Source organism: Phacochoerus africanus, chromosome 8 (assembly GCF_016906955.1).
Source record: "Phacochoerus africanus isolate WHEZ1 chromosome 8, ROS_Pafr_v1, whole genome shotgun sequence".
Taxonomy (NCBI): Eukaryota; Metazoa; Chordata; class Mammalia; order Artiodactyla; family Suidae; genus Phacochoerus; species Phacochoerus africanus.
Window position 1 is genome coordinate 116,958,975 of NC_062551.1, and position 23,318 is coordinate 116,982,292.

Here is a 23,318-nt window from a genome sequence, read left to right on the forward strand (position 1 = left end):
TGACTAGGAACCATGAGGTTGCAGGTTCAATCCCTGGCCTCACTCAGTGGGTTAAGGATCCAGCAGTGCTGGGAAATGTGGCGTAGACTGCAGATGCAGCTTGGATCTGGCATTGTTGTGGCTATGGTGTAGACCAGCAGCTACAGCTCTGATTAGACCCCTAGCTTAGGAACCTCCATATGTTGCAGGTGTGGCCGTAAAGAGACAAAAAAACAAAACAAGACAAAACAAAACAAAACAAAAAAACCACAACCAAATGTCGGACCTGGGATTTCAGTTTAGATGTTACTTGATTCTTAACCTCTCAGCCTCAGTTTCAGCTGTAAAACTGAGAACCATGCTTACATTTTGTGGTGACTGTAAGGATTAGATAATAGTTGTGAAAGCTTGACTGCATTAGAGTTACTCAATGAATGGTAACTATAATAATAAATATGCATTATTATCATCCTTTTCTCTCTACCTTTACTAAGTTATTTTCAGTATTAATCACAAGTGAAAGCTCTGAGATAGGAATGTGTACACTCCCATATATTTATTTTTGCTAATGAAACAAAAATGACATTAGACAAAATGTTACCTGAATCAAGTCTTTAAAGAAGCTACAGAATATTTAATTTCATTCCCCTTGCCATCCTTTGTACCTCTGGATGTTGGTTACTTTGACACATAGTAGTATTCATCACCACCATAAGTCACAATTTTTGAACATGAACAATATTCTAGACACTATTCTAGGTGTTTTACATGTTTAAACTCAGTAAGTATTCAGAACAGTCCCCTATGAAATAGTGACTTTTGTTATCTACATTTTGTAATAGAGGAAGCTGGGACTCAGAGAGGTAGAGTTCAAAGTCATAGAGGTAGGAGACAGTCTAGCTTCACATGAAGTCAGGCTGTCTGGCTTCAGAAACCACAGTCTTATTCATTGTACTCCATCGCTTTTCCTAGTATAGCAGTGGTAATATGGCATGTCACGACATGAATAGTTGTAGATAAAACAGTTGCCAGTATACAGCCATACATGTGCTATGTTCTTTACTTAATGTCTATAATCAAAGATAATAACCACACCTCATACTTTAGTTGAAAGTCTTTAAAATTATAATTTAGATTATATGCTTTCACTTACACTTTTAGAGGGCTGTTTCTTTTCTTTCTTTTTCTTTTTAGGGCTGCATCCACAGCATATGGAGGTTCCCAGGCTAGGAGTCACAGGCTACAGCTGCTGGCCTACACCATAGTCACAGCAATGCAAGATCTGAGGCACGTCTGCGACCTACACCACAGTTCACGGCAATGCAGATCCTTAACCCACTGAGCAGGGCCAGGGATCGAACCTGCAACCTCATGGTTCCTAATCGGATTCGTTTCCACTGCACCATTATGGGAACTCCCTGAGGGATATTTCTTCATTTCCTTATAGATTCTATTCTAAAATGATACTAAGCAAATTCTTGTCCTTATTGATGTTTTGGAATTCCTTTTTTTTTTTTTTGTCTTTTTGCTATTTCTTGGGCCACTCCTGCAGCATATGGAGGTTCCCAGGCTAGGGGTCGAATCGGAGCTGTAGCTGCCAGCCTACGCCAGAGCCACAGCAACAAGGGATCCGAGCCGCGTCTGCGACCTACACCACAGCTCACGGCAACACTGGATCGTTAACCCACTGAGCGAGGCCAGGGACCGAACCCACAACCTCATGGTTCCTAGTCGGATTCGTTAATCACTGCGCCACGACAGGAACTCCAATGTTTTGGAATTCTTGTCTCCTAAAAAAAAGGGTAATTTTAGTGAAATGGTCCTTTTACTGAAATGTATGAATCACTATAGACTATCTAGTAGTAGCTCGGTAATGTCCATTAATTAAGGAATGACAAGTCTAAGTTCAGATGCCTGTTTATATGCTCTAAAGAATATATTTTTTTGTTGTTCAAGGCAATCAGAAATGCATGTTTAGGTCTGGAGTCTGACACTTTCTTTAAATTTAATAATTGCACAGAGTATGTCACTTGCTAATTATTTCTTGCCTCAGTATCCCCACTTCATAAAAAGAATACTTGAGACTATGTTTCTAATTTTACCCTAAAGACATGTTAAATATTGAAAAACATGTAGGTAGTCTTTACATAGAAATTATGCAAAATATCTTCCTTTTAAATATGAGCCATCTCTTGAGTTAATTGGTTCCATTTATTTTTATATTTTTATGTGGGTTTGAAATCAGAGTAAAATTTGGACTTCAGCTATATCACTTAGATCTTTGACTGTGGTAAGATTCTTAACCTCTCAGCCCCAGTTGTATCTGCTGAACTGGGAATCATATTTACGTTTTATAACTCTAATCTTTGTTATTTGCCATATGTCAGTGTCCATGAAAAACTTTCATTAGTGATCTTCTTAGAAGAACTGTGAGGTTTGGGATACTGTTCTTGTCTTGAAAATCAAATTTCAGAATTACCATAGGTCAATCTTTGGCTGACATTGTATGTGCTGGGATTCTTCAGAGAGCATTTATGAAGGACTCTAACTTTTAAGTTTTTGTTTTCAATCATTTTAGGGGGAATCCAGACTAGTAGCAGTGTTTCTCAAGAGTAAGAATGGCCTTGATTTTCTAGGATAGTTTGTTTGTTGTTTTAGGGCCGAATGTGCGGCATATGGAAATTCCCAGGCTAGGGATCAGATCAGAGCTGCAGCTGCTGGCCTACACCACAGTCACAGCAGTGCAGGATTGGAGCCATGTCTGTGAATTGTGCCACAGCTCACGGCAACACCGGATCTTTAACCCAATGAGAGAGGCCAAGGATCGAACTTGCATCCTCATGGATGCTAGTCGGGCTTCTTACCTCTGAGCCACAACGGGAACTTGATAGGGTAGTTTTTAATCATCTGTGTTACTGATTTATCAGCTGAAGTCCACTGTGAATATGTGTGTTTAGGAATCATCCACATTTACTGGTAGAAATAGTTTATTCTTCTCCACTAGTAGTGACCTGCTCATTCAATATGTAAATAAATAAATAAATAGATTCAACAGTGGATTTATTCATTTTTAACATTTTGAAAACGTTTTTATGAAGTGTTAACATATATTAAATTAAATGTGCAAATCCTAAGTAAACAATGTAATTTTCATGTAGTGAATGCTGGAATTATGTTCAAAGCATTGAAACATTACCTCCACCCCAGAGGCCCACACAATTTCCTCTTAAAAATATATCCCTTATAATTAAGACATTTTCTCTGGGCTATCAACCCTGAAAATACTTGAAAGGAGCTATTATTCTTTTTTTTGAAAGAGTGAACAGAAAATTGCTTCGGTTAATTTGTATTAGTATCACTTAGTGCAATAACTGTCTAATAATGCCGCTTAATAATTACTAGTTAAATTTGTTAAATTTTTAGACTTACATTGTTCAGGATTACTTTTTTGATGTTCCCATAATTCAAAAATGAGATTTTAAGATGTTTCCAGGACATAGCTTTCATCTGAATTTTTTATTGAGATATTTAAAGAAATAAAGTCATTTAAGATTTGGATTACTTAAATATTGAAGTCTTTTAAAACATTATTATTTTAGATGGAAAGGAGCAGAAGACCACAAAGATGATGTTTTCTTTGTCATGTCTGGATGTACTGCATTCCCCAGATATTCTTTCTGGCTTTTAAAATTATTAAAATAGACAGGTCATTCAGTCTCTTCATTTAGTGTGCACTATTAGTAAAATTTTGTGTTCTGTCAACAATTTGATGCGATAAAGGAATGGTTTTTCTGTAGTTCACACAGCACTGGGGCTCTGCAAAGCATCTCTGGGGGTTCTTTGATGTCTAGACAGTTTAAATTATGCCTGCTCCCCTGCCTCCAAATTCCACCCCTGTTCTGCTTCAGGGGTTGTGGGAAATGAAAACAAACCAGAAGGGTTCCACAACCCTACAGTCTAGGGAGAAAAACAAACAAATAGAATAAGCTGTATATCTACCCTGGCAGGTGTATAGGAAAGGGCCTAATTACAGGGAATAGCAGAAAGAAAAGAACTGGGGACAAATAGTGCCCTGCTTATTTCTTTCTCATTATATTCTTCGTATGGGTATATATGTGCATTGTGGACAAAATGAGAAAGTTATGGATGTGTTAGAGAAGTGGAATTTACCTTATGCCCCAGTCCTCCAGTTTTTTCCTCCCTCCCAACAGCCAAATCTAAGAGTTTGATGTTATCTTGTACATTTTCTTATGTATTGAAATGGTAAGGTGTAGAATTGCATTTTAAGTTGAAAAACTAACTTCTTTTTTTCCTTCCTTTTTTCTTTGTTTTCTTTTTATAAATCGGGATCTCGCAATTCTTCTAATTCATCTTTTTAGAAAGTAAGTAACTTTGAAATTTTAAAGATGTTTTTGGTTAAAATGTTTTATTGCTTTATATGTAATATACACTTACATATTCCAGGACAGAATTCTGAGCTTTTAAATTCTGATTTTGCATTAAGTGCGAACAAATTTTTTAAAAATTTAAAATAAGAAATATTACATAGAAGGTATTCCTGCTATCTAAGAATCTAGACTATGACATATTTGCCTCATCTTCTTTCAGACCCATAGTAAATCATTGTGTTTTTTAATATATACAGATGTGTAAGTATATATTTATATATTTCTTAAAGCAGGCCTAGGTATACTTGGTAGTTCTATTTTTTTCTGAATATTAAAATAGTAATATATAAATAAGACTTTTATTTATTCCTGTTCAATGACAGCTAATTAAGACATCCATTTTTTTAGGAAAAGCAGTCTAAAATTTCTAGACTTTGTGGAATAAATATTGAGTATAGTAGCAAGGAGTAAATGTTACAAAAGATTTTTAAAATTCACCACTGTATATGCAGTGGGTCAGTTGCCTTTTTAGTAAGCACTTCACTCTTTATCTGCCAGTATTTAATTGTTTTTAAATTAAATGGACCATATAATGTGCTTTTTTTTAATCTGTAGAGAAGTGCAAGTGATATGCTCAAGACTAAATGACTAATTGCCAGTGATTTGAATTGTAAAATTTGCATTTCATTGCAAAATATTCTTAATTCTTTTGAAATGCCAATGTTGTATTGTTTTAAAATGAAACAAACTTCATAGGTTTGTTTGGGGAAAGATTTGGGAAAATTGCAGTCGTCGTTGAGACTTTTGGAGATATATTATCATGTGATTGTAAATTATATATTTTCTAATATTTCCATAGTAAATCTTGAGTTTATTGAGTTAATAAATAGTAATCTAATAACATATTCATGTTCTTATTATATGAAACTGGGTGCTAATCACTTATGTTTGCAACAAGCATAGCAATAAACTGCTTTTTAATAGTTTACTACAGTTATCTTTGGTTTATTGTACTTTAGGAAGCAAATGTCAGTTATAACATTGAATTATATTCAGTATTTTTTAGTTGTCTTTAAATTTGTATTATTCTTTAATATTTTCAGTCTGAGTTCTTGGAATTGTGTGTATTAGGACCTTAGAGGTAAAGAACAGGGAAAATGTGTGTGAGGTTTGATGTTAGGTGGACAGTTTTATTAAGTTACATTTTAAAACCATCTACATCGTTCCATTTTTATGTAAAGGATTCTATTTTACTTGTAGTGTTAATATTTTCTTGCCAAGTCCCTACAGAAAAATCTGTGTTTCTGACAGTTTCACCAAATTAAAACTCCACAAATCTGGTACAATAATTCCCAGCTTCAAATTGTCTGTGCTTTTTCTGAAGAGAATAAGGATAAAAATATATATTTTGCAGTATTCAGTAAAACATGTAGAGCATTATTTATCTGGAATGTATTCATGGACAGATATTTCTGGGAGATGCATATATTTTACTTTATAAGGGATGCCTGGCCTGTTTTACATATGAGCAGGACATCTTTTGTGAGGAAAAATAATGAAATGAGGTCTGTAAGCTTGTAGAAGCTTCGTGAGGAAAAGATATTACATAAACACCCAGCATTGTTACCATGTGTACTGTAGTGTTCTAACTGCCTTGTGCTGTGACCAACTTCTTGCTTCCTGTCAGACCATTTGGAATCATACTGATGTGTTGGCACAGAGGAGCTATTTTCTAAAATAATAAAGAGTGTTCTTGTTATTATAATACTTGTAAACCTTTATGACCATGATGTGTATATATGCTGACTTGCTACTAAGCGTGTTGTGGCAACTCAGCAAATTTGGCTTTTTCATTTTACTGGGTTTTCAATATTAAGGAAGCGATTTGATAATCTTGGGATTTAGAAATCTTTTAATTTAATAACATGAAAGTATATTCTTATCATAGGAAGTCAGACCTTAAAACCTTAGGACCCTAAAGGTCCTCGTGTTCCGGAATAGTTTGGATTAAATACCCAAACCCCTTAACGGGCGAATGGGATGAACTAGGGCTTCTAACCTATATTGGTTCAACCAAATATGCAAAAAAAAGTTCTACAGTCTACCCAGGATACACATAGGTATTATACGTTTCATAAGCATCTTTTTAAGTATCTGAGTGTATTTCAATAATATTTCGGTTTCGATATTTTAATGTTTAGTGTTTGATTTCTTAAAAAAAATCTATTTTCATAACTCAGTCACTTACATCTTTACTAAAACAGAACATAATTATTAGCTGGGCAAAATTCCCAAACACGTATTTTTTTTTTAATTTGACAAAGAACTGAGAAAAGGATGTCAGTGTAGAAGCCGTCAGAGATATAAACACAGATACACATTTGTATTTGGCCTTGTGAGAAATGCAATCCCACGAGTAACTTAAATACTTGTAATTTCAAATCAGGTCTTCCCTGGTTTCTTATTATTCTTTTGTTGCTTTTCAACCTATAGGATGGGGCTGTCCTTGAACTTGGTGTTTTGATCATTCAAGTGCAACCATCAAGTTGTCTGTAATATTTAAAAACTGAGGCTTCATGGTATTTGCAAAATAATACCACATAAATGTTTGGGCCTTGGTTTCTTTGAAATAGAGTGTTGGTTGCTTTATGAATAAAAGCATAATTTCAATTCAGGAGACTTTTTGCCTGAAGCCTATAAGACAGATGTATCTGATTAACTTTGGTGAAACTGGACTGGCCCGTTATTGTAATGTAGATGTTTTCCGGGTTGGGAGGATATTTTAAAAAGGCATGTGAGAGGGTCCTTTTTTTTTTTTTTTTTCTTAAGAGACTGAGAACACTTTTGCCACAGAAACTGCGTCTCAGACTGCTTCGTTTTTTGCACACTTTTATTTTCTAGTGGAACTTCTCCATTAGCCTGTCTGAATGCAATGCTTCACACTAACACTCGAATAGGGGATGGAACATTCTTCAAAATCCCTGGAAAGTCAGGCCTCTATGCTCTCAAAGTAAGTTGGATTGTTCTGCGTATTATATCTCTTATTACTATGTATCATGCATTTTTTCCCGACATGTGAAGGTAAACAAAATTAGATTTGGGTGAAGGGTAGAGTGACCCCTGTGCCTTTTAAATGTTTTCAGATGTCTTAAAAATGATTTCATATTCAGAATGAACAATGACATTTTTCTTTAAAGAAAACATATCTGTGGTTTCACTCTAACATATGGTAATGGAAAAATAGCTGTGGCTTCCTTAAAATTCTTGATTCTTAAAAATTGACATGGAGGAGTGCCGTGGTTCATCAGCCAAAAGTTTAAGATGATCACAGTTGCCAAAAACTGACTTAATGACCATCGGTTAATATACAGGCTTCACACCTGTTTGCCTTTTTGTCTTTTATAAAAATGAAGAAATATACCCATTCTTGAAAATTCACTGATTTAAATCAGTTATTCAAATTTAAAACCACCAGTAATCTCAGAGAAGTTTTACTGTTATTGTATACATGTTACATGAAAAGAATAGAGAAAATTAAAAGCTTCCGATAACTGAGCCTTAATTATTTTAGTGTGATTCCCATTCTCATCTAGAATGGAAATGCTAAGGTGCAGAATTCCAGGGGACAAAAGTTGATGATTTGCAAATAGCTGCATAATTTTAAACAAGCAAAATCAGTGTACCATTTGTAATAAATTAAAAAAAAACCTCACTGCTTTAATAAATGATGAATTACATTTGAAGTTCATTAATTTCCTTTTAGCTTTTTTTTTTTAATTCAAAACTTATACCTGGCAAAGAAGCAGGGGTTCTTTCTCAGCTACTAAGCACCAGGCTCTTGTCTTATATACCACAGGTTAATCAAAAGACATGCATTGTTTCAGTTGATTTTTGTAGCTACTTGAGTGTTTAAATTTATGATTAAAATTCTGAGTTGTTAAGCCATTTTCAAAAATAAGGATGAAGGAGGAATTGAAAAAAAAAATGGAAACGACATACATCCAAAAGAAACATTGTAGAGATGTTAAAGGTTATTAAAAAAATCAGCTATGGCGATGTGCTTCTCCCAGTTATTCTGCCGCCCCCCTTCTAAGGAGTGATTTTTACATTAAAAAGTAAATCAGTATTGAAATTCCAAATCACAAGTGACTGTGATAATTCCCAGGACTCTGGAAGTGTTTTGAATGTTTTCAGTTGCTAGTACATCTCCATAAATCATTATTTTTAAAATAATATAGAAAGAGGAGTCGTCATGCCCAGCTGATGGAACACTGGATTTAGGCTGTGAGTCTGAATTGGATGGTACAGAGATGGCGGAGGCCAGTGCCAGTGGGGAAGGGAATGGTGAGTGTGACAAATTTCAAGATATACTCAACCTGTTCTCATAAAGATTAAATAGAATTCTAGTAACTTGCTAATTGAATACTCCACCGTTATAAATACGATTTTCTTCTAAGTTTTTACCACCTGCTTAGATTTATCATCAAACAATTCTTTTCTTTCCAGAAAAGTTAGCCTCTAAGGATACAGTTCTTTGCTTTTTGTTTAGTTTTTTTAACTGTGTGGATTTCCTTGGATAGTATTCTTGAATGTTACCAGTGTATTTCTCCTGCAAGGTGAGAAAGCTGTTGGAGTATATAGTGATTTTATTCTTTATAAACATTTAAAAAATATTTTATTATAGTTGATTTATATTGTTCTGTCAATTTCTGCTGTACCGCAAAGTGACCCAGTCATACATATATATGTATTTTTCATATTGTCTTTCATCATGTTCCATCACAAGTGATTAGACATAGTTCCCTGTGCTATACAGCTGGACCACATTGCCTATCCATTCTTAATGTAACAGTTTGCATCTATTAACCCCAAACTCCAGATCCATCCCACTCCCTCCTCCTCCCCTTGATTTTATTCTTACATAAGTACTGAGAATGCCATTGTTTTATTTCTGATTATGCTGATTTTCCTGTGATCACAAGTAGTTTTATGATAGCTTTGTTCCTAGGTTTGTCCTTATTAAATTAAGTCCTCACAGTGAAACAGGACAAATAAGTTAGGAAATGCTTTTGAAAAGTGAGCAACCTTTCTAGAATTCGAAGGGGGCATTTTCCACCTATGAATTCTGTCCATGTGGATTCATTTTTATCTTTCTCAAGACATTTGCACTTTGACTCTTTTGGTCTATGTACTGCAGTTTTGGCAATTATTTGCTCCACAAAACCTGCTATACTTTTTTTTTCTTTTTTAACATTACCCAGTGGTCCCACAAGTGGCCTCAGATCATGATTTGGGAGGAAGACTGTGTCATTAAAGTCTCTGTCAGTGGACTCCTAGAAATCAGTAAATTATCTTTAAACAAACAAACCTTAAAGGATCCTTGCAGAAATATCGTATTTCAGTAATAGCCCAAAGCCATTCATTTTATTAATGGTCATAGGAGTCCCTTTGTGTTCTCACTGGCCACTCCTGCCCTTTAAACTGGTGTGCTTTTCTGATAGTCCCCTGGAGACTGATTCTGCTCCAGTCCATCTGACCTGCAGCCGGGGTGGTGAATTAACTGAGGAAACAGATTCTTGTCTTAGTAAAATCACTGAATTCGGCTTTGTAGACTTTTTTTTTTTTTTTTGAAACCAGCTTGCATTTAATTTGACATCTTTATTTCTATACATTTTGAAAACTCAACTTAGAGGCCCACTATTGTTGTGGTAGTGCTGTGAATTTGGCAGGTCCATGTGGTTAGTAAGAGAACAAAGCAGAGATGCATGATAATTTCTGGATTTCTGGAAGGGATAGTGAATGGGGCACACCCTTCTCCATCAGTAGGATGAGCAGGATCTTACTGGGTCACTCCTTGTACTGCCTGCTTGCATGGGGACTTGCATGTGTTCTCTTCCCCTCCCCACCCGCTTTCTGTTACTGTATACCAATGTGTATATTGAGTTTCTGCTACTTGCCAAGTACTGTTCTCTACGTTATAGTTATAGCAGGGAAAACAACAAAAAGAGACCTCTCCTAGATTTTGTGTTGGTAGGGAGAAAGTAAGCAAAATAAGTATGTAAAATTTACAGCTTATTCAGTGCTGGTAAGTGATATGGAGCAAAATGAATTAAGAAGATAGGAGTGAGGAATTCCCATTGTGGCTCAGTGGTAATGAATCTGATTAGTATCCATGAGGATGTGGGTTTCACCCCTGGCCTCACTCAGTGGGTTAAAAGATCCAGCATTGCCGTGAGCTGTGGGATGGGTTGTGGGCGCAGCTGGAATCCTAAGTTGCTGTGGCTGCAGATTGGATTTGACCCCTAGCCTGGAAACTACCATATGCTACAGGTTTGGCCCTACAAGTTGAAAAAGAAAGAGTGAGAAAGGAGGGTACATTTGAAGAAATACCTGAGGGAGTGAGAGAGTTTGTGCTTGATGGGAGAGAGTTCTAGGTAAAAGAAGCAAACAATTTCAATGACCTTGAGGCAGGAGAGTGCCTGGACTAATCCAGAAACATCAAGAGGCCAGTGTGGTTGGAGTCCAGAGTGAACAAGGGAGAAAAGATGGTCAGATACAAGGTCAGGGAAGTTATGGGGCCAGATTATATAGTGCCTTGGCATTGGCTTTTGTTTTGAGTGAGATATTCAACTGTTGTAGGGTTTTGAGCTAAAAAGACAATGTTCTCACTTAGGGCTTAGTAGGATCACTAAGTACAGAAAACTATGTATAGAAGAACAAGGGCAAAAGCAGGGAGATCAGTCAGAACTATGTTGGTGTAATCTAGATAAGAGGTGATGGTGGTTTGAATAACAGGAGTAGCAGTGGATATGATGGAAAGTAATTGGATTCTGAATGTGTGTGTGTGTGTCTACCCAACAGGAACTGCTGAAATTGGTATGGTTGTGAAATAGAGAAAGGAGTTGGAGATAATTCCAAAGGTGATTATCAGCAAATAGAAGCACAGTCTTGTCTTTAACTTAGATGGAAAGTCTGTAAGAGAATCACTTTGGGGTGGGAGTTGTTGACGGGGGGCTCGGTTTTGGACGTATTTAAGCATGAGACTCATTTTTCATCATCCAAGTAAATATTTTATATGATTGGATTTTTCCATCTTTAATTTATGGGAAAGACCTTTCTGGAGATATACATTTGGAAGTGGTCAGTTTATAGATGATATTTAAAGACAAAAAAACTGGATGAGATCGCCAAGGAATTGAAGGTAAATAGAAAAAAGAAAGAGGCCCAAAGAATGAGCTCAGTTTTGAAATTTAAGAGGTAGGAGAGATTATAGGAGCCAGCAAATGAGACTGAGGATAAATGGACAGGGGAATATGCTGTCTCTCCTGAGAACCAAGTGAAGAAAGTGTTTGTGGGGAGGAAGTGACTCAAATGTGTCAAATGCTTTTGATGTGTCAACTTACAGTGAAGACTAAAAAAAAAAACCGTTGAATTTAGCTTTGTGAGGTTATTGGTGAACTTGGCAATGACTATTTTTTGTCCAATGATGAGACTACAAGCTTGAATGGAGCGTGTTCAAGAGAATGAGAAGACAGAAAGTGGAGGACCTCAGGTGTAGATAATTCTTGCAAGGATTTTGAGGTAAAGGGAAGGAGTGAAATGGGAAAATGGCTGGAAGAGAAATTGGAATAAAAGGAAGTTTTCTTGAATATGAGAGGTAAATATTAGAATAATCATGTACAGATGGGAAAAATCCAGTTGAGGAAGAGAATTTGATGAGGAGGAGGGCGACCTGTTGCCGTGTGCTTGATTAAAGGAGAGGGAATGAGACTGATTAAATAGATGAAGAGATTGGCTCTATTTAGGAGTATTGACCAGTGCTGTAAGGAAGCAGTAGGAAAAATCAGGGTATTTGGACAGAAATGAAAGTAAGTGAGTGCATGTGGGAGGGGCTATGGAAGTTTGCTTCTTATTACTCCATTTTTCTCAGTGAAAGAGGAAACAAGTTCATCAGCTGAAGTCAAGGATGTGAAGGCAGCTTTGTAGATCTAAAGAGAAGATAGAAAATGTTTGTCTAGAGTTCAACAGCAGTAAGGACACTCCTAAGGTTCCTAGTCCTGAATTTAACATGAGACCAGTCAGTGTGGTTATACATTTTTTCTACAGTCATGTTCATGACTACTGTACGCATGTACAGAGTTGGGATTTTCCCAGGTGTGAATGATGAAGCCAGAGAGGGATGCAAGAGTAGAGGGTTCATGGAATGGAGTGTTAAGATCAATCTGCATAGAATTTAAGCTGGTTGTGAAGGTAAGCAAAGACACGACTGCCAGAGAGATGGTGTGGAGGAGGAGGTAGAGATCTCCTTTGGGTGGAAGGATTGTTTGCGTTGGTGTTCTAGAGAAAATGAGTTAGAGGGATAGGTGACATGAGAGTGGAATGCATGAAATTGAGTTTAGGGTTACAGTCTGGGATGTATGTCTGAGATGAGAAGAAAGAGGGAGGCTGGGTTAAAGGCTATAACGAATGGGTAGGCAGGGTGTGTGCTCTTCAGAGTGGCCTGGCTAAGGTGGCCATCAGTGGCTGAAATTCAGCAGCCCATCCTTTGCCCAGCTTAGTGTCATGGGATGGAGCAGGGTCTACCTGAAGGAAATGTTGTCATTTCTTATTTGCAGCATGATGTTGTAAAGGCTGGTGGTGGCCCTGCCATGAGATATTAGAAATTACCTGTGTGGATATGGAAATGTTCACCTGTGATAAAACTAGCATTGAAAGGGTATGACATTTAGGGCCAAAAATCTTCCAGAAATGAAAGGGAATAACCTAGGAGTTGGTGGATAATTAAATTAAGGGGGAGTAGTTGGTGCCATAGTCTGTTGACATGAGATACAATGCTGGAGGCATCTAAGGATTGGGGTGGGGGGTGGGAGATAGAAGTCACCTGTCCCATTTCCAGGCCCAGCAGTACAAGATGTGTGGAAAAGAAACAGGCTACTCCCTGAGAGGGTTCCAGGGGACGTGGTGTCCATAGGTGAGAGCCAGGTTTGGTACGTCAAAATGTGAGGGAGAGTGTTCAGAGAAGAGATGAAGGTTATAGGAGATTTTTCTAATGACTAATCCCAAATTTCAGAGGAAACAGTGGGAGTGTTTTAGTGGCTGGAAAGGGGTCGAGATCAGGGTGAGAGCACTTAGCCAATAATTAAACCAAAGCAGGGATAAGCAAACTCCTCTAATTTGAAATGTGAATAGCTACTTCATCAAATAACACGTACCCACACATTTCCAGCTAATGTGACCCAAACTAGATTTCCTGACCTCTCCTTTGAAGTTGTATTAGGGAAACTGCTTTGAGGAATCACTGAAAGAATAGTAAATAGCCTATTTCCTTGACTATTCCTTGGCTTGCCCACTTTTACATCTTATTGCAAACCACAATTGCTTCTTGTAGGATAAGTATTTTTCTGCATATAACCCATTAACCTAGCCTTAGGATACATTTTCAAACCTAGGAATTGAAAATCCATTGAGTGCTCACAATGCCTAGCCTTTGTAAGCTGTTTAACATGGATATTGTTTAACCCTCATGACATTCCTTTGAGTCAGTCAGTCTTGCTAGGCTCTGTCATTCTATTTGATTTAATTTTTCTATTTCTAATTTTATTTTTTGTATTAGAGTATAGTTGATTTACAGTGTTGTGTCAATTTCTGCTGTACAGCATAGTGACCCAGTCATACATATATACACATTCTTTTTCTCATATTATCTTCCATCGTGGTCTAACCCAAGAGATTGGCCATAGTTCCCTGTGCTGTACAGTAGGTTGTCATTGCTTATCCGTATTAAATGTAATAGTTTGCATCACTCAACCCCAAACTCCTGGTCCATCCCACTCCTTCATCTCCACCCTTGACAGCCACAAATCTGCTCTGTGAGTCTGTTTCTGTTTTGTGGATAGGTTCGTTTGTACCATATTTTAGATTCCACGTATAGGTGATATCATATGGTAGTTGTCTTTTTCTTTCTGACTTCACTTAGTGTGAGAATCTCTAGTTGCACCTTGTTTGTTTGGGGCTGTACCCAAAGCATGTGGAAGTTCCCAGGTCAGCAGTTGAACCTGTGCAGTAGGGTCAACCTGAGCCACAGTGGTGACATTGCCAGATCCTTAACCCACTGTGCCACAATGGAACTCCAGTTTTAATTACAATTTTTTTAACCAGTGAGGAAACAGACTTAGAGGTTAAAAGTTTAATCCAAGTCGCAAGCCCAGGTAGATGTGAGTGACACTTAAAAGCCAGGCTCAGACTATTCTGTGACTTTGCCTAGGACCATAGCCAAGAGTCACTGATGCAGTTTGACTTTCCAACATTTGTCCAACTCTATTCTGATTATAAACTTGACAAAGATGGAGTTCCCGTCATGGCTCAGTGGATAGTGAACCTGACTAGTATCCATGAGGATGCGGATTTGATCCCTGGCCCAACTCAGTGGGTTCAGGATCTGGCCTTGCCGTGATCTGTGGTGTAGGTCACAGATGTGGCTCAAATCTGGTGTTGCTGTGGCTGTGGTGAAGGCTGGCAGCTACATCTCCAATTCATCCCCTAGCCTAGAACCCTCCGTATGCCCCAGGTGTGGCCCTAAAAAGACAAAAGACAAATAAATAAATAGATAATAAATAAATAACTTGACAAAGAGGAACCACCGGTTTATTCCAAAGAAGGACTAGGCTATCACACAATTTCTTACAAATCAGTAATAAATTCTGTGAAACTGAACTGGTTGAGATGATATCCTTGCTTACTCTCTTCCTAGTATGTCATTGAACTAGAAGTTAGAATGGATATAATTTCCACACTTCTTACAGCTGTATAAATATACTTTGAAAATATAGTTAGAGAAGCAAGTGGGGATGTGTGGGGTTGTGAGGACATGGGAGAAAGGGCAGGAGGGGTGAGGGGGAGGGTCCTACCATCTGTTTTTTAAATCTTTTATCCACTTCCTCCTTTGGGATGAAAGAGTGAAAAGTATTGAGGTGAATAATAACTATCAATCCGTAAGATACCCTTGTGGCAATCCAAAGAATAAGCCTCTGCTACCAGAGTTATTTCAAATTAACAAAGATCAGTTGACATTTGATGCACCACTAATGTGAGAACACCGAGACGTCTTTAAAAAGCAAGCACTTGGCAAAAACTGGTAACCAGAAAGAAGTCTTGCAGCTTAATTCCAGTCAGTAACATTTGAGTCTTTAGGTAGAGTTGGGATAACAGTCAGTCTTTAGTCCTCTTACGGTCAGTTGGCTAGGAAATCAGATTCATTTTAAATGAGATGCCTTACCAAGAGATTTTGTTTTCAGGTTTTGTTGAAAGTTTTTACCATGTGGGAAAAATCGCATATATTATCAATTATAGAATTTACAGCATCAAAACTAGAGTCATGCATTGTTTCATTGACTCCAAAACAGTTTTTCAAGCTAATAAGAATTAAACATAAGACTCAAAAAAGTAAACTCTTCAAATTTTACAAGCTTAGCTCTGAAGAGGGAAGAGTGATTTAGGTAAATCACTTGATATATCTTTGTTGACAATCCATGACCATTTATGCCAATTCAAGTATAGATCTATGTCAGCCAAAGAAAATATTTAGAATTTTATGGGCTATTTTAGTCAGAGATTTATGGTTATGTTGGTATCTGAGTTGTTTTCTGACATAATACATTGGTATATCATGAACTTGCTCACACATAGTAAGTTGACTTGCATTGCTGGCTGCAGAACCCGTACATATTTTATATGAAATGATACCATCAGTAGATCATCTTCTTTACATTCTATTTATAGATTATTATTAACAAGAAAAGATAAGCTTCTCTTTTTGTGGCCCTGATATATTTCATGTTTAAAATTGCAAGCAACCATCCACTTCTAAAATGAGGAAACTGGAGAATGTACAATTTTCATCCATAGAGATAAAAAAAAAAGGTTCTGCTTGTTATTAATCCTAATGGCTTTCAGGGAGGAAGCAGCACTCTAGCTGAAGAATTAGTATTTTTAAAAGTCTCTATTTAGGGAAAAAAGATTATAGAGAACACATATCCTATATTTTAGTCCTCAGATCCCAGGGTGAATAATGATTCCAACATTCAAAGAATTTTATGTGGTCCCTTTTCATTATTCCTTATGGCCAGTTTTATAAGCAGGTCTCTGATTGTATGATTCTTGGCAGGGTCATGTTAACTTAATGAAACATTATTCAGCCCACTCTCTGTTTTCGTTGGCTCAGAGGCCCCAGTTTGAGGGGTCTTTTTTCGGAAGTGAAAAGTGCTTTAAGATGGCCTGAAGTGTGTGGCTAGGATCTCAGTTGAGACATCAATTATACAGACGCAGAGCTTCCTGGAGGAAGTGAGGAGGGTACTAAGGAAGCTTGTGGCGCCCTAAGGGAGTAATCACATGACAGTTTATCAGTGGCAATGTTATACCAGGGGAGGGAAGGGAAAATGAGGGGACTGTGGAGCTGTGAAGGGAAGGTTTAAGAAACTTCTGAACGTGTCGCTGGATTCTGCAATGTCTCTTTTCTCGTGGTGTTATTTGTCTGGTCTTGTGAAGGCTTTTCAGGAGCTTGTCTGTGACTGCTCCCCTGTGATTTTGCAGAAGATGACACATAAGCCTTCTTTGTGTTCACAATCAATTTCTACCTGACAGCCATGCTGGAGAATCTTGTAGGAGAAGAGGGAATTCCTTCGGTGACTCTATCAGGTCCCCTGATTTTTCTTAGGTTAAGCTTATCTGCCTTTTATCCAACATCTGCATTTTTGTTAACAGCCTTGTTAGCTCGTAGAGACACCTGTTCTACCTTGGTGGGCCAGGGCAACTTAAGTGTGTGAAAATGATGTTGTTTTAGTTATACATGGAAGAAAGTACAGAGGAAAAAGAAAGCTCTTCATGGTTAGAAATGACCATTGGCAGGATATAAAACTTCCTCAGCCCACTCTTTCTCATTCTTCTTTCTTTCATCCCAGCCCACAGCTTTCACAGTTCATGAGAAATATGAGGGACTTCAGAAGTTCATGCAGGCCCAGATCATCTCTTATGCCAGCATTTTACTTAAGCAAGTCAATTAAAGTAGACATTACTCTAATAGTAAATGCCCAGAGGGATAAGAATCTCATAGCCTCCTTGATATTTGTCTCTGTGTTTTTGATAACCCTTATAGTCAAGAATTTTTTCCTTATGCTGAAATCTCTTGAGCTTTTAATTAAACCAATTTTCTCTTTTTCTGCTTTCTGATGATGAAGAACAGCTGGGCTTTGTGTGAACCCCACCCCCTTCATCTTGACTTGGCCCAGTGACTTACCCCAGCTCTTTCAAACATTACTTGTAGATACTAACTATATTCCATCTCTTTTACCCATTAAGGACCTCTTTTTCTTACATATTTCCCCTTGAACTGTGAACTTTGTTCTTGTATTAATGGATTTTGGTCACTTTTAACAGCCCAGAGTCATGGAGGAGGAAAACAAAAAGGCTTTAAGTGCAGATAAAGTGACCCATTTAAGTGTACTTCCTCATTTTTTTTTTTTGGGTGCTAGGAGAGAAATACTTCATAATTTAAAGATTGGAAAGAGTATGATCTCATGAGAAAAGCAAATTCCTTCTCAAATAAAACATATTCCCCCAATTACTCATCTTGACTAGTCAAATTTCTTTTCAATTGATGTGATTTGTGATTGGTGTGAAGGAGCAAAGTGCCGATGCTCTTAAAAAAGTGAAGTTGTTTTTTTTTTTTTAAATTGATGTCAGATAATCTATTCTTTTTTTTCTCTAAAGTGACAGTGTATAACCATTTCTCCAACAGTTAACCATCTGTTTAGCTAATTCCCTTTATTGTATGCTGCAGTTTTCTTTTATATGTTGAAGTAATTAGTAATGGTGCCTGTGAATGAAGTACTTATGCTTCACCTATAGCAACCTTTTAATGAAATTCTTCCTGTCTGCTTTTTCTGTTTCTCATTTTCTAGGTGGGTTGCTGTATTTCTGTGTAGATGTTTCAGGAACATGATGCACTGTGGAGAATCACAGATTTTGTGTAGTAGAAGAGAAATAGCTTCTAATCCTCTCCCTCCCCCTGGCAGCTTTATTGTGTTATTGCTCCCCATAATTCTGATAGAGGAATCTGTATTGGTTCTATGGTAGAAGGGATTAGGTAGTTAAAGGCTGGTTCCTAGAGAATATCCTTTTCCTAATAAATATTCTTATTTCTAGTTTGAGTTTCTCCTTTCTCATCTCAGTTTAGAAGGATTTTTTTTGGGATATCCAGAGATATTTGTATAACTAACTTGCCCTAGTGATGAGTTGGGTGCTTATTAGAAGGGATTCCAGAGCTATACCTTCAGTGTATAAACCATTCCTCCTAGTTAGCTGTGGAGATTCAATGTCCTGTCTAGTGCAAACCAAAGTGGTAGTGCACCATTTGTAGACATTGTGATGAAACTGTGAACTAGATATCCAGTTCTGGGGTATCAGATGATGGTCATGTGTAGCCATGAGATCAGCCATCCAAATCACTAAGTTGTCCTGTATGATTACATCTTGTGGAGCATGTTCTTTTTTTTTTTTTTTTGTCTTTTTAGGGCCGCACCCGCAGCACATGGAGGTTCCCAGGCTAGGGGTCCAACTGGAGCTGTAGCCGCCATCCTAAGCCAGAGCCACAGCAATGTGGGATATGAGCCGCTTCTGTGACCTACACCACAGCAGCCCAGATCCTTAACCCACTGAGCGAGGCCAAGGATTGAACCCGCAGCCTCATGGTTCATAGTTGATTTGTTAACCACTGAGCCATGACGGGAACTCCAGTGTTCTTAAGGCTATATATTGCTGGTATACTTATTGTCTGCTTCACTGCTCCTCCTGGTTTATTTTGCTTACTTTTTTGCAGACCTCATCTGAGTAAGAAGAGGACTTCATTGGCTCAATGAAGCAGGCTATAAAATATAGTAAAACTTTCAGTTATATGGGATATATTTTATTCACAGACAATATTGTTCAAATATTATCTAATGTCAATATGTACAGTGTTTAGACCCTGTCTCCCTTGTAAGTTTCTTAGGGGAAAATGGCTCCTTCCATTATTTTCTTGCCATTATTTCTCTATTTAATTGCTTGCCTCTCACACCCTTTGAATGTTTTCTTTTAATGCAACAAGAGAAATTGTTTAAATCTAGACACCTATACCTATCTTAGAATAAGGAATGCTTTGAGAGAGGTGGTTTTCTATAGTCTGGGCCCAAACAGGATTCAGGAGTTGTCCTTTCTCTGAAAGAAATGGAGTTCTGGAATTACTTAGTTGGAGTCAAATTGGTCTGGTTGTCATTAAGTCATCTTTAACAGTTTTTGGCATGTGTTTTGTTTCTGTATATATCCAGAATATCTCATATGTGCAATTTCAAATGTAAGTATGATGCATAGAACATTTTACAATCCAAACATAAGCTTTTTTGATTATTTGCCAATCCAGGAATACTTTTGAATTACCTGCTTATTGATCTTTTAAAACCAGTTTTAGTTGCCACCACTAGGTCTTTGTAGACTTGGTTATTCTCAGGAAGAATAGTATTTTTAAGAAATCTTACGGTCTCAAAGTCTTAGTTCTTAGTCACTGTTCCCCCCACCACCACATTTTATGCAGTTCTTGACAGGGAAGTACTCAATGAAAATTTTGCAATTGAATGAATGATTAATACATAAACAATTCAGCTCCTTCTAAGACGCAGCCCTTTTTAAAAATGTGATTAAATTCTAACAGTGTGCCATGGTATTATCCCTGATATACTGTGGGCTTTTGATTTATTTTTTTATTTATAAAAATTGTATTAAGCCTATAGTGTATATAAGGATCATTTTGATAGAAAACTGTTTTTCTTTGAGAGCATCTAGTTTATTCTGAAAATAGAAAGGGAGTAGTGGGAAGGAGAATCGAAAAATGAAATTGGTTAAAGGATGCCTGTCTCCCCACCCCCATTAGCCCTTTGAACCCCAGGTACCTCAGATAGCCGGTTACTTAGTGTGTGGTTTAGTGGACATATAATGATTCATATGTTTGTTGCAGTGACTGTCTTGAGCCCAGATCCTGGGCTGTTTTGTGGTTCTGCCCCCATTCAGCTCCTGCCATTTCAAGTAAGCATTGTGATTTCTAATTTTGACTTTTAAATTATACTTATTTTTATTTTACCATGCAAAATCTCCAAACTGTGACTTTCCTCTTAAAATAAGACCATGAATAAGGATGGCAGAAGGAAATTTATATACATTTAGTGTCAGGTCATATGACTTCTCCCTGACTTGCATAGGATGTTTTGTAGTTTGGTTTTCATATTTTCCCTAATTGACTTCAGGATAATTTTTTTAAATTTAAAAATGTATCTTTTATGGATACTTTTCCATAATAAAAAAAAATATGCTGACTTTCCCTTCTATGAATTCCTATAAAAAACTGTAATTGACAGTTAACTTTAGAAATAGATATTTTAGATATATTTAATGAAAATCAAATTTGACTCTTTAGTTTAATAAACATTTGTAGATTAACTGCTCTGTGCCTCTCTTTGCACATAAGTAAGTCCTCAAGATGCTGAGCCTGTGGGTGGTAAGTCAGACTCAAGTACTAGTATTGCAGAGGTTGCATCAATTCATGCGCTCAGTTCCAAGGAAACATGGGTAGGAGAGGAATAAGTCTACCTTAGGGACTAGGATAGTTGAGAAACCTTTGGGGAAGTATTTGAGTTTGGTCCATCAAGATGAGTTTGCTAGGCAGAAAGGTAGAAGAGGACAGCCAGCAGTACAACAAAATACAGCAAGTATGTGTGTTCAGAAGATGCCACGGGGTCTCAACAGGCTGGATCAGAGAGGGTGGGAGTTGGGGAGGTGACCAGAAGTGAGAGGAGAAGTAAAGACAGGGTCAAGATTACATTCTGCCTTCTCCCATCTTTGTGTCTTGGTCTGAAAGTCAAAGCCCTTGGTATGCCTGTCTGTGGTTTGGTTCTTAGTTTGGGAGGAATATCACCCTTACCTTCTCTCTAGCACCAACTTTAAAAAAATATATGAGCTCAATCCCAGAGTTTCCAGTTCAGTTGTGTTGTCAGGTTGAGTGGTGAACGAAAAAGAGGGACAACTTGGAGACTCAGAGGAAGGAGGCTGGAATCCAGTCTTGCTGAAACACAGTCACCAGTTTCCCTAGCCTGCAAGGCTGTCTCATGGTTACCTGTAATCCTCCATCTCCCTTGGATCCCAAGTCTTCTAAGAAGAACATTTTGGAGGCGGGGTTGGGGATCTGAGTGTGCATGAGAGTGGAGAGAGAGGAGCAACAACTACTGAAAAAAATCCCATTAACCCATTGAATTAAAAACTAGCAGATTAGCTTTTAACTATGTTTTCAACTTGCCTACTTTTGGCAGGCAAGCAAAACATAGATGGAAATAATATTTCTATACCCTTAAAAAAATATTTTCTTGTCTTTTGTTTGTCCAGCTATGAAAAGGGCAGGCAGTCTTGTGGGGTTTCCAGGTATAAAATCCTGGCATTCGTTTTGTGATGGTGCCAGTGCACAGTTAGGGGGGAAAAAAGCTCCTAGTCTGTTTGAATGCCAAGAAGATATCATTTTCTAAGCTGCTTGTCAGTGTTAGATATTTATTGGATAAAACATCTGTCCTAATTCTTCAGTTTCCTGGCTCCTGTTGTAATTTCACATACAGAGGATTTCCCCTGGTCCTTTCTTTAACATTAATTTTTCTTTGGCTTATATTTCAGAGACCAAACTCAGGCTCTTAGATAAATAGTCAGGCAACTGTTTAAAATAAGCCTTGTATTATTTATTTATGACATCTGCTAAGAAAGCTGCAAGGATAAGTAAAAGTGAAAACTGTGTTTTATCAGAATGTGAATCTGCAAGAATATATTTAACTGCTGCTCTATCTACCTAGTGAATGTTTTTAGATTCACCCACCCTCATCAGATACATGGAAGAAGAATGAATCAAGTCAATTATATGCCCAAGTTTAGGGTCTACATTGTCCACACACACACACACACACACACACACACACACACATGCACGCACACACACACGCGCACACACACTGGAGCCTAGGGATGCATTACATTGTGTCCTACCCATTTTTACTCTTGAATTTTTTCACTTAAAAATAAGTTTTTTGTTTTTAAATCCAAAGGAACACTCACTTATAGATTTTATTTCCTATTATACTTCCTTTACATTTCTATAATTATTTTATAAGGAATAAATAACTGGATGAAAATGGTTTTACCTCAAGAAGTGGGACCAAGTCTAGAAAGAGGAAATTGGGGAGTAAAATGACTGTGTTGTAAAAGAATTCTCATGATGCTTCACTTGGGCTTAGGATGGAATGTAAGAAAAGGCAAAACAGAGTTGAGTTAAAGGAAAATGAATCATCTCGAGAAAAAACTTCATAGTATTTTTTGATGCTGTTTCAGTTTTATTGTCCTGACTTCCCACTGAAATTATAAGCTGTAAACTGAACCAAATCTCTCTTTTGGAAACACTGTATGTAAATTTATGTGACTCACTATTAACACAGAGCAACAGTGAACTTAAAAAACTCTGTACAGCGTATTTGCTGATACTGAAAGAGACATCACAATACCCTGTGGCTTCCTAGTCAGGAAGAAATAGAGCAAGTTGTAATTTAGATATCTGCTATCCTTGGGGGATGACAGCTGATTGTATACTGCTTATTGTAGCAGTCAGAAAATATGGGGACATAAGGCTTTAATTACATCTCCACTGATTCAGGATTTGTTGTTTTTGATCCTGCTGCATTGAAGTTTACCTTTGAAACACTTATGAATAAAATTATTTCCTAAGAAAATTGATAAATTTGCTTAGATGCCCAGGAGGCAGAAGCATATGTTCTACAAATTCCCTAAAATCCACATACTGTATTTGGTTATCCTTCTTAACTACCATTAAGTTTCTGTTTT

General features: G+C 37.3%; 1 protein-coding gene across 1 annotated transcript in view; it reads left to right on the forward strand.

Moving 5' to 3' along the window:
• The window catches only part of ASXL3 (ASXL transcriptional regulator 3), a 151,076-nt gene that overhangs the window by 29,874 nt on the left and 97,884 nt on the right, over nt 1-23,318 (forward strand). Inside the window, exons 2-3 of the mRNA XM_047794092.1 lie at nt 7,269-7,377; nt 8,606-8,711. Coding sequence (XP_047650048.1) covers nt 7,269-7,377; nt 8,606-8,711 — 215 coding nt within the window. The remainder of the gene's footprint in view (nt 1-7,268; nt 7,378-8,605; nt 8,712-23,318) is intronic.